The 12,895-nt window shown below is 39.3% G+C and overlaps 1 protein-coding gene across 12 annotated transcripts in view; it reads right to left on the reverse strand.

Annotated features, from left to right (window-relative positions):
* The window catches only part of CACNA1D (calcium voltage-gated channel subunit alpha1 D), a 384,077-nt gene that overhangs the window by 106,090 nt on the left and 265,092 nt on the right, over positions 1 to 12,895 (reverse strand). For 6 of the 12 annotated variants that reach the window (XM_060239786.1, XM_060239787.1, XM_060239788.1 and 3 more), the window contains 2 exons: positions 10,198 to 10,281; positions 9,785 to 9,868 (listed from right to left, as the gene is read on the reverse strand). In XM_060239786.1, the coding sequence (XP_060095769.1) occupies positions 9,785 to 9,868; positions 10,198 to 10,281 (168 nt within the window). The remainder of the gene's footprint in view (positions 1 to 9,784; positions 9,869 to 10,197; positions 10,282 to 12,895) is intronic. The other 6 variants (XM_060239793.1, XM_060239789.1, XM_060239791.1 and 3 more) reach the window with 2 other exon arrangements.

Below are 12,895 nucleotides of genomic sequence, written 5' to 3' on the forward strand. Positions count from 1 at the left end.
CACCCCCTTCCCTCATTTCCCATTAAAACACCATGAACCTCCTTCCATGGCACAATAGGCCCATCTATTTAAATAGCATGGTGACATATAGTAAGAATGCTGAGGGGGCCCACAGGTTAAAAAGATAAGGGAGGTCTTGGTTCCTAGGGTACTAGTTGTCCTGTCGACTGGTCATAGAGTTGGAAGGTATCTCCAGGATCACCAACCCTCTGCACAATGCAGGAAATTCACAAGTACCTTCCCCCCTCACACACACACGCACAACCTCCCAGTGACCCCTGCTCCAAGCCCAGAAGATGACAAAAAGAAAAAAAAAACACCTGTCCAGAATCTTTGAAAAACTGGCCTGGAGAAAAATTGCTGCCTGGCCCCGAAGTGGCAGGCAGCACTTATCTGCCTCTGAAAAGGAACCAGCAAAGGAGGCTACATGCAGTGATGGGGTGCGCAGGGGAACCAGAATGATGTTCTGACCAGTCTCTAGACCCAAGTCACATCCTGACTTAGATGCAGACTCAGTCTTCTCCTTATACTTTGATTTCTTATGCTTCCTCATGATGCAGGAAGTTCTGAATGCAACCAGACCTTGGTCGACAATCATGGGGAAGGCGAATGCAGGCACTTAGATTCTGCCTCCAAAGCGACTGAAGTGGCTCTTTTTGGAGGGATTGGAACAGTTCTAATAGTCAAGTTCATAGGAACCGAACAGTCCAATGGGGTCCTGGAATGGTGTTCAGCAGCCAGAGCTGAGGGAAGCAGACCTGAGATAGTAGGGCTTGAGCTTGATGTCACCTTGGAAAGAACTGCGGAGGACAAAGTTTTCTATAATGCAGCTTTCAGCCTAGAGGTCCTATCTGACAGAGCCTTTGGGATAAAGCACTGGCAAACACTGTGGGCCTCTCCTAAGCACAGAAAGCAGAGTTCAACCACATTGCAGTGTGTCATCCACATTATGCACATTTTTTAAACAGTGCCCTGGCCACCATCACGAGGAGCCAGAAGCACAACAAAGAGGGAGAGCCTGGATGATGGGGCTTCCCAAATAGACCCTATTCACAAATGGAGTCTATTCTTCCCAAACAGACTCCCAAAGGAGTAGTAGTCTATTAGTTCCTCACATAATGGGTTCCAAAAATGTATGGCCCTGTTTGTTGTCTGCATTCATTTTTTTTACGGCATTGTTTTCAGACTTCTGTAATCCAGCTTTTGCATTTCTTTTATGTCTCACACTGGTTTCACTGCATCATTTTCTTTGTGTTGAAATCTCATTGCAGTGTTTATTATAGTATTCCTACTGCACTGCTACTAATCTGCCTTGAGTCCCAGCAAAAAAAGGCAAACTATAAATGAAACAAATCATAATTGAGGGCAGCCACTTTAGGGAGGGTGTGATTTTCAAAGTATTCTTAGACATACAAATCGCTACACTAGGAATATAAATGCTACAACATAAATGCTTATGATAAACAAATACATTAAACACACACATACCGACAGAAGGCTCTACAGAGTGTACTGAGTACACAATGGCCATATGTGAGGGATCCCACAGGCTGTAACCGAGCTCTTGTTTTTTCCTTACATAAAGGTCTGAAATCAGACTATACTGAGGAATGGGAAGCTTACATGTGCTTTCCAGATCCCCATCCAACCTACTTAGACAAAGATAATGAACATAGAGCTTTAAGTTTATATTCCTCAACAGAGCAGAGCAAGGAGGCTGGATAAGGATATGGGAGGTGTATGTAGGCTTTCCAACCCCCGTAGCAGTCTGGAGTGTTGAATGCTTGTGTACTTGAGTTAAGTGGGAAACAGGACTCTCACGTCCTTCACAGATTCCTCCCTGTAGAGGCATTTGCACCTGGCGGATGGCATCAAGATGTCAAAATGCCTACAGCTGCACAGGAACATTCCTCTTGCAGAGTAAGCATATCAGTTTGCCATGCTAGTATGTACATGTCCTACATTACATGTGTACATAGCTAACCTTTAAATGTGGCAGAAAGGATATTTCCAGATGACAAAAAAACTTCAGCGTGACCAGTAATATAGCATCAACCGTCCTAGATCACCCAGTGCTAGCAGTGCTGAGTCCACATATGATATATACTGCAGGGTAGATAATCATACTTTTTGACAGTTTAAAACAGAGTGGTAAAGCCCAAAGCTTATTATGAAAGAAAAAGAGGAAAGGTTCCGGAGCCTGAGACTTTTCTTTTTAGTAAAACAGATAACCAGGGAAGGGGGTAGGGTTATAAAATAGTGCACAGGGTTGAGAAACAGGACAGGGAACTTTTTCTCCCTCCAATTTTAACAATAGGATTTGGAGGCATCTAATGAAGCTGATAGGCATGGAGGTGAAACAAAAAGGAATATTTCATCATTAAACAGACAGCCTTTATTTAATGAATATTTAAATTGTGGGTTTCACTGCCATTGATGGCCACTAGAATAGATTGCTTTAAAAAGATTTTGTTGAGGGGGGAGTATTTTATGTGTATGTATATTTTATGTGTATGCATATGTGTTTATGTGTGTGCAAATGTGTTTGCACCCGGAATTGACCCCTGCTGGGTGGCTGAATAAAGCCTGCCTCTGTCCTCCCAACTTGGTAGTTCAAGGAGGTCTCCCATCCAAATACTAACCAGAGTTGGTGCTTAGCTTCCAAGGTTGGGCTTGCCTGGGCTATTCAGGTCAGGGTGCTTCAAAAAGATACTTGATGGATTCACAGAGGATGAGTCTATCAATGGTTACTAGTCATTCTAACTAAAGTGGACCTCCATGTTCAGATGCACGAAGCCTTTGCATATCAGTTCTAGGAGACAATGTCAGCAGAAGGTCTTGACATTTATACCCTAGATATTAGCCCTCTAGGGCAACTGGTTTGTTATTGTGTGATACAGGATGCTGGACCAGATGGCTTTAAGTCACAGTGAGTCATGCTCATTGCCATTTTGTGTAATATCATCATGGTTCATCACTACCTCATTCCAGTAAGGAGAAAACTTTACTTACAGATATATAATTTCTGCAGAAATAGTCTAGAAACTGATCATAGTCTTTCAATGATACAAATGAAACTAATGCTTTATTAGTGAAAATGTAAACTATTAGTTAAATTGATGATTAAGCAGCCCCTGATGATTCAGCATCTTTTCTTGCTAAATACCCGCAGGTTATATGCCCTAGTTAATCATGTATAAGGTCATTCCTGACCTGTCCTGTATAGCCCAGACTAGTTTATCTCATCAGATCTCTGCAGCTAAGGAGGGTTGGCCCTGATGAGTATTTGGATGAGAGATCACCAAACAAGTCCAAGGGTGTGGCAATAGCAAACCACCTCTGAATGTCTCTTGCCTTGCAAACTGCATAGGGCTACCATAATTCGACACACACACAAAAAGGTTAAGTCCTGGCCAGTATGTCTGGAGATGCCATTTTCTAGCCACTTCTGAGATTTATATGAGGCACAGGACTAGGATTTGTTCAGGCATTAACTGCTTAGCTAAGGCATTGAAGAAGTATATAAGCAGCTTCCTGGCTCCCCTTCACAGGCATTTGCTGCACATTGTTGCCTGCCCACCTGCCCTATCTAGGGGCCACACAGTTGGTCATTTAGGGGCCAAGCAGGAATTTTGAGGGTATCCTTTGATTAGCCTTTTAGGGTGCTTTTGCCTGTCCCATGCTGCCTCAAGAGGTTTTGTGGTATATAACTATTTGTTGACGGGTTAGGCCATAACTCATTTCGCAGGAATAGGGTGGCTTGTTCATGACAGATAGGGAGAACTGGGTGGCACCCTAAAACATCATGCTCTAATGAAATGTGATGATCTATCATTGATTATGATACATTTATCAATGTATGGCAGGGTGGATTTGGGAAGGAAAGCCCTGGGTGCTGAGCAGCATCAAGCAAACCCTTAATTTTGTATGGTATTTGGCATAGGGTAAGGAGGTTGGCACCTCAGGGTCTGTAATGAGAGGATAGCATTGGCAAAAATTATCCCCTTCTATCCATGCAAGTTCTGTTCCACCATTATTGCTGTTACACCAATGGAAGAGCATGTTTAAATACACCGTTATGTATATAACCGTAAGTCTGCTGGAAACGAAATGCAGACCAAGTAAGGGGCTGTGAACTGGAAGGATATCTGGTACCATTTATCTTATGTATCAGTTTGTGACCTCATAATGAAGGAACTGCAGGGACAATTGCTACATCTTTAGGGGACAAGAAGTCAGCAGGATACTCTCTGACACTTATAAAACTTTAAAGTAATTTCTTTGTTTGTCTGATAGAAACCTGAAGAGTGTGATCTTGCTGTTTCTTGCTAGTTACAGGCCATTTTCATCTTGCCATAAACTAAACAGGAGTTGGATCTGAGAGCAAGGGGGGTCTGACCCTCTAAGCCTTTCTGAAATCTTAGCAGTCCTTCAAAGAAGAAAAATACATGCTCTCTTCCACAACCACCATGACTTTAAATCAGTGTAAATAAAGAGTGAGCATGCCAAAGTGCCATGTCAAAATACCATGCCATAGCCATCCAAACAATTTCTCAATTGTGACACATTAAATATTGCAATGTTCCATTCTGTATTTCAGAAAATTTTGAGCAATTTATCCCACAGGAGGTTAAGTTTGTTTGTTACTTATAGAGGTATCACACCACTGAAGCCATTGGGCTACCCAACAGTTGATCTCTGATTGTTCTGTATTTGATGTTCAGAGTATAATACTCAGATGCATCAATTTAGATGACTATCGCTAGAGGTTCTGTGTGTAATGTGAGATTTCCTTTAGGCAGAATGTCAGTAAAAATACAGAGGTATGTTAGGGTCTTTAACAGATCTTTTGGTTTGTAAATTCTTATACCGTATATATTCACTTGCCTTTAAAAATTTCTAAAAATAAAATGAACATAACAAGAATTAAAACATAATAAAATACATGCAAAGCAGCATCATTTAATGATAGATTCAATAAAATAAGCAGGTGCCCAAACCAGGACAAGAAAAAATATGCTGTTCCAGCAGCATGATGATGTATTTGGATTATAAACCCTAACAACACAGAATGGGATCTAATTTTTGATCCAGTTAAGTAGCTATAGTGTTAGGCTTGTACACACACAGGAATTTCTGTCTATTTTGCTTGGATATCTGAGGCTCCCTTTCTCACAGCAGTTGCCTGTTTCCCCTCTACAAAGCTTCTGGAAAGCCATCGCCGGTCCATCCTCAACTCACTTCAACTGAGTTAAGGTACAACTCTGGCCACAGGGTCGATGCTATACAAATTTGGTTGCATGTGCCAAAATGAAAGACATGAAATGCCCATTGAAAGGGAAGAATGTAACAAACAGTGCAAACTGACATGTTAATTTTAGAATCTCCTTTGTTATTTTGAAATATGAAATAAATTAATTTCATGACTAAGTAGGGCAGGATTGTGAGGATTTTTTCCTTTTTTTCTTTTTCTAGATGAGTGGAATAGTGCATCAGTATTCCTCTGCAATGTAAACAACAAGAACACTGAAAAACTTACATGCCTTATATATAGCTGTTTCTTTGAGTGTTCAACATAGAAAATCTATTTCCCTCACTTATATAAATCTGTCCAAAATAGCTCTCATATGTATATAAATAAGGAATAACTGCAATACCAGAGTTTCTTGATAATAAAACAAGTGCTACTGTCTTGCCATTTTGCAACTGGACACAAGGTTGCGTATGGTCCTGGTGGTACATACATTTCTAAGAATGTGCCTTACGGCTGACACTACTTTCACATCAGGGTTGTATAATAAGGCAAACAGCTGAAGATGGCAATAGACACTGGAAACACTAGAGTATTGTGGTGGTCTTCCCAACAGAGCAATTGCCTAGGACCCCTCACTGAAATGCGTGATGATAGCTTGTGGGGGTGATAGGAAATAGAGAAAGTCAAAATGCAAACTGTGGTGCGTTTTTGAAGTTTTCAACACCTGGACACTTCATTCTTGTTTAGAATGGGTTGGATAGGAACAAAGAGGCCCCATCCTTGACGTCTGTCCAGAATCATAAAGCCTGCTGTCACTTCTGAGACAACTTAAATGGCTATATATGAATGCCTTACACTGCAATCCTATGCAAAGTTACTCCGATCATTAAACTCAATGGACTTCAGTGCAGTAACTATGCATAGGATTGTACTGTCAGATTTAATCTTAGCCACATTGCCCCGAGTTTCCCCAGTCCCATCTCTCCAATTTGAATACCACCTTGCTCTTTATACTGAATCTTCTTTAATCCATTATCTGTTCTCCCATGGAGAAATGCATAGGGAAATGCAGATACAAATTACATAGTATTTATCTAAGTCAGACACTGCTTTTGATACAAGATTATCCTTAGCCCAAAGAAATTTGGGACAAATCCCTATTTAGCCATTAAGTTCACTTAGTAAATCTGAATCCCAGTCACTATCATTGAAGCCTTACTTATCTGTGGGGTTATGAAGATTAAAAATACAGGGACCATATATGCTACCTTGAGCTTATTGGAAGGAAGATGGAATAAAGATCCAGGGAAATGGTTCATGAGGTCATACAAATATGCAACTTAGTCTCTTGAATACTGGTTCCAAAAGCAATGTCTTTGTCTCAAGCAGAATTTAAGGCAATAACAAAATTCAGTTGTTATTTCCATTGTATGAATCAGTTCCCATATTTAGCAAGTCTGTGACTCAAAGTATCATATGCTGCATGACATGTATAAAACACATTTATACTAAGGCTACCCAGCTTAGAAAAGTTCTAATACCCTGCGCCCTACTATAGGTTAGAATAAAAATAGTGTCAAGCAGTGCATTTGAGTAAGAGAATTTTAAAAATGTAGGGTGCAAAAGGAAGTTGTTTAAAATATTAAACTTTAATTTTTAAAAAGTTCAATTAGGACCTCCTGAGTTCTATGCCATTTTATTAAGATTTTTAATAAGAAAAACATTATAAAATATATTAGCATAAAAATAGCTGCCCTGAGCTTGCCTTTGGTGGGGAGGGTGGGATATAAATAAAATAAATAAATAAAATGATATTATAGCATTGGAGAAAGTCCAGAGAAGGACAACTAGAATGATTAAAGGGCTGGAGCACTTTCCCTATGAAGAAAGGTTGAAACGCTTGAGACTCTTTAGCTTGGAGAAACGTCGACTGCGGGGTGACATGATAGAGGTTTACAAGATAATGCATGGGATGGAGAAAGTAGAGAAAGAAGTACTTTTCTCCCTTTCTCACAATACAAGAACTCGTGGGCATTCGATGAAATTGCTGAGCAGACAGGTTAAAACAGATAAAAGGAAGTACTTCTTCACCCAAAGGGTGATTAACATGTGGAATTCACTGCCACAGGAGGTGGTGGCGGCCACAAGTATAGCCACCTTCAAGAGGGGTTTAGATAAAAATATGGAGCAGAGGTCCATCAATGGCTATTAGCCACAGTGTATGTGTGTATATAAAATTTTTGGCCACTGTGTGACACAGAGTGTTGGACTGGATGGGCCGTTGGCCTGATCCAACATGGCTTCTCTTATGTTCTTATGTTATGTTCTAAATGAGAAGCCCGTTTAATGCCGGGTGAATCATAAGAAGAAATTAGTACACAAAAATAAAAGTCTATTATAAACCAAGTGTCAATTACCAAAAAGTTAAACTGTCAGTTCTGTTTAGAAGCTAACAGTTCTACAAGCTGAACTGTACAAAAAACATTTTCTACAAAGGACTTTAAAACCCTGGTGTGCATTTAGTATCTTGAATTAGTTACTGTTACTTTTAGCAAAGCATTGTTGGGTGAACAAGTGTATATGTGTCTCTCAATGTACACGCAAAAACTATGAATGCCTCATTTTGCTGCACCTGTAAAATATAACATATGCAAAGAAAGAGAGAAATTTCAGAAGGAAACCAAGACCTTCTAGCTTACAGCACTCTTTTACCAAGAATACAAAATGATCCTATCATGCTGGTCTCACTTTTAGAAAAAGAAGTATTAAAGGTGTTACAATGCAGTCACTTTTAGCATTATTGTTATGGTTTATTATGGTTTGGTTTGGGTTTTTTTTACAAAATTGTAAGCCATGATGAAAACTCAACATGCTAGAGATGCATGATAAATTTATAATTAGGAGTAGTAGCTAGCCTTGCACAAAAAGGTTAGTTTTGCATGAAAGGCACTGGAGGAACATTTTTTACACAGAATGGCTTACTTAAGAAAAAGTAAGTTTGTAAATGCAAACATATCCTGTCTGAAAATTAATAGGTATTTCCCCCTTTTTGACATGGCAGAAGGAAGCCCTTGATTTTATCTGTAGCTTCAATCTAGATATCATTAAGCATGATAAAGATTTAAAGCTGGAATAATTCTAGATGAGTCAGACAGAAACCTTTCAGAAACTCGCAGATCCCAGGCAGCTAGGATGCAAAAGCCATTTATTTAATTTGTGCCACTATTTTCACAGGATGAATGGAAGATGGCATGGCCCCCACTCTTGGAGGGATAAGATAAATTTACACTGAAATTTTCTAGGCCTTACAAATGGATACCCACAAATATGCATCACTTAAACAAACATGCAACTTGTTTCCTTATGCACAGGCCACTCCAAAAAGCCAGAGAATGGGGTTTATAGATAAATACATTTTGCATGTTAGACATGATGTCTTCATTGCACCAAGATATGAAAATGAATTTTTAGAGTTATAATTTGATCAAAAAACATGACAAATGATTCATCACTTAGGAGGTTCAAGTTGTCATTTTTGGTTTTTCTGCTGACTAGGATCAAACCCATTCCTTCTCATGCTATACATTGCTTAGCATAATGCCATGAAATGAAAAGAACAGCAATCATCCTTTAATTCAGCAAAATGTATACCTTAGGGACTGCTACATCCATGTAGTGTCATATGGAAACTGTGATATTAATCTGATGTGAAATTTCCTAGCATAGAAGACTTCAGTGACTCTGTGGGTGTTATTCTCAAGAAAGAAACAGAAGAGAGTTTACTGGTGGATGTGACCAAGAAATGAAGTAAAAGCTCATGTAGAAGATGGCTGGAATTTGGACTCTGTCCTGGAATTCTCTAGCACCGCAGGAATGAAGAGGACTATATGTTCCCTTACTGGATGCAGTGTGTTCTGAGAGGACAGAAGGACATGGGGGAAGGAAATAGCTGTCCTAAAAACTGAGCAATATTTCTTGAACAGCAGATATGTATAGGTATAGAGATTTTGGAATCAGAGACTGTACACCAAAGATATGGCCCAAATAAGCCAACTTTTCAGAAATTACAGAAATTAAATTGATCTTGCGCAAGTTGTGACCCATCAAACTTATTGCAGCTCATCAACCATTTCTTTTTGATCTAACAGGTGCCTGTTAAGCCCCTTTTCTATTTCCCCCTTAGTCTAAGGCAGATAGCAAAAAAGTAAGCTTAGTGAGCCTTTAATAAGCTGTCATATATAGCCGGTTGGCTGCATTTGATTTGGTGGGTCAAAACTCTGAACTAATAGGACATCTGTATGTAGTGCTTGAATTTGCTTTACGCTATTTTGGAGTTTGTGCATCCATCTCTAGACATCATCATGTGGATGATACAATAACAGATTTAATATAAAATAAAACAATTTTTTTCCGGGGGAATAACAAGTAGACAGGGATTTATGATCCATTAATTCTATTCTACTCTTCTATTCTACTCTAGTGCTAAATGGTTGTGATTACTTTGTAGTGGGGTGGACAGAGGTTACTTACATTAACTTCTGTTATAGCAATATCAACGACGCTACCAACAACAATTAAGGCATCAAAAGTGTTCCATGCATCAGTGAAATAGTGCTGTTAGGACAAGCATTCAGAAGCACGAGAAAACAGAAACAAAAACAAAAAAAAGGAAGAGAAGAAAAGGGACAATGTTATCACACAGAAACACAATCTAAGCTTTTGCAATGTACCAGTATTGCATACTTTCACCTTAAGTCTGAGAAAAATGGGAAATGAAACATGACTGGCTGTGTTCCCAATGCAATATAACCTGGCTATGATCGGCCTGTGTACAGAGTTTAGAAACATATCACATTCTGTGACTTGTCCAGATAACAGAAATAAGTAGGGAGACAGAGAAAGAGAAGTAGGACTCAGGGAGTCTGGCTGGGGTATATACTCACATCAGCTTCACTGAGAACGATGTCTACTATGCTGCCAAGAACGACGAGGGAGTCAAACGAGTTCCAGGCATCACTAAAATAGCCCTGAACAGAGCAGGCAGGGTGCAAATGTTTGTGATTACACATGGAATGTCAAAGCAATTGCATACTTCTGTTTAGTTCTTTCATAAACAGAAATTACTTCAAAACAAAAATTAGTGGTGTAATGAGCAGGAACAACAACCAAACAATATTGAAATACTGAAAGAAAGGCTCACATGGGCCATAATTTTATCACCATATGCCAACAGGATCCTGAGAAGAGTACTTCCCAATGACAATTTAAGTAGGTTTGGCTAGCAGATGTCTACACACTGACAGCATGCCAGTGCAGTGATCAGAGTGTAAGACTAGGATCTGGGAGACCCAGGTTTAAATTGTCACTCTGATATGGAAGTTCGCTGCGTGATCTTGGACCAATCACATACTTTCAGCCTAACCTACCTCACAGGGTTATTGTGAGGATAAAATAGAGGGAAGGAAAAAGCTGTACGCCACTTTAGCCCCCATTGGAGAGAAATGTGTATAAACAAAGTAAGTAGGTAAATAAATAAATAAGCGCTGTTGTAGTGAGGAAGCTGCGGACCTACAAGCAATATTCCCTCTAAGCTGCAGTCTTGTGAGCAAAAATTCTTTGTGAGCTACTGGCATTAAAGTTGGGAGCTACTGCTTAGTGTGTTCTAGGGTCATCCTTCATGAGCTAAGAAAAAAATATGTGAGCTGGAAGGTAAAAATATGTGAGCTCGCTCACGCTAACTCAGCTTAGAGGGAACACTGCCTACAAGTTAAGTATGGTTCTTACAATGCTCAAAGTTATGAGATGCTACTTTGTTCCCCTTCTTACTTAGGGTGACTGATGCTGAAGGAGAAACATCCACTAGAAGATACCTAATGTCACACAGGAACACTTTAGGTGCAATCTATAAGATATTAAATTCACTTAAATGGAAGACCTATTGTTGGAGCTTGATGAAACACAGGACATTCTCTGACCCTATGGCAACTATGGCAGGGGTACTCAAAAATGGTTTGAAACAACACCAAATATAAAAATAAAACAAAAATTACACATCGACCAAAAGTTGTTTCATTAGCACAGTAAAGGGGACCCAGTTTCATGAAGTGGTTGGAGCCTCAGACTAGAATTACATAGACCCAGGTTCAAGCCCCTGCTCAGCCATTAAGTTTAAAGAGTGCCCCTGAGCCTAACCTACACAAAGTTGTTGTGAAGGGGGAAATGGAGGGAAGCTTTGGGTATACTGTCATGAGCTCACTGGCGGAAGAGTGGAACAAAAACTGGAAAGTAACATTTAAGCATGTTTCTCTCTCTGTAGCTACTGTACTGTACCATAGCTACTAAGAATACTGGAGCTCCAACATCACAAAAGAACACTAGTTTTGCTAATGTTTGCACAAAGTGAGATTTTAAAAATAAATATTATTCATTCATCAGAATTTTCAGAGGACAGAGTATCATATTGTCCCTTCCAAAAATGGTTTGTCCATGAAGAGAGAAACCAGAAAGGTCATCTTCATTTTCCCCTCCCTCATTAGTACACCTAAGAAGATCTTCTGTCGTACAAAAATATTTATATGCTCTAAAATATGTTTTAAAATGATGAACTAAATTTACTGGAACTAGCTAGGAACAAGAAACGGACACCCATGAACAAGTCTTGGTGGGCTACAATGTCCTCTACTACAGGACAGGCCACTGAATTGAACTAACAGAGTACTGTAATGGCCCGCCAATCTTTGGAAGTGGAAAAGTTGTAAGAATAAATTCCTATGGCATAATAACAGATGTGTGGAATATTCAAATAATGAATATTGAATCCTACATAATGAATCCTTAAGGCAAGCCTTTTATATCAGTATGCACAAATATTGTTCCTAGAAATGTGTAAAGCCAAAGCAAGCAAACATAAATAAAAACAATAAGTAAGAGGAAATAAAAATGATTCTGGGAAAGGGAAAATGCAATATATGGACAAGTCACAGCAAGTAAACCTGAAATGCACACTTCACAGTCTTCATCACTGCAACAACCCCAAATCAATCAACTTACTAGCATTCTTTCCTTTTTTGGCACACAAATCTGACATAAAACGGCAAGGGGAAATAATTCTGTAGTTATTCTGATACAAGTCTGTTTTATGCTTTAGGTGATAGTAAAGTATGCTTGCCAAGCAGATGTTGGTAGTTTACTCTTATATAAATTATGGTCTGTACAGGGAAAAAAAAACTTTTGAGTTGGCTCCTACCAGTTTTTCTGCTCAATTTCACCCAATCCCAATCCCACCCCCACCCCCACAACCGCAGCCCCTGTCTTATATTGCTTTTGTCCATTTGGGTCTTACAACCTTCTGTCATTTTGCAGAATGTGCAAAACAGATACTCAAGAGGACATTTTAAATAAAGTGATGAGATATAATGGACCAGCTTAGCAGGCTATTTCTATAAGGGACAGTACTGTAGCCTACCGTGATATTTACTATATATATATCACCTTCCTCTCTTTATTGCAATATCCTCTGGTTTCTAACATCCTTTCTTTGTTATAGTATGTTATGACTCAGACAATTTGTGTTGCCTTGCTTTTCATTTGTATTGTTTTCCAGATCTTTGTTCCTAGTCCTACTGTATTGTTTATGGGAAC

Source organism: Heteronotia binoei, chromosome 5, assembly GCF_032191835.1.
Source record: "Heteronotia binoei isolate CCM8104 ecotype False Entrance Well chromosome 5, APGP_CSIRO_Hbin_v1, whole genome shotgun sequence".
NCBI lineage: Eukaryota > Metazoa > Chordata > Lepidosauria > Squamata > Gekkonidae > Heteronotia > Heteronotia binoei.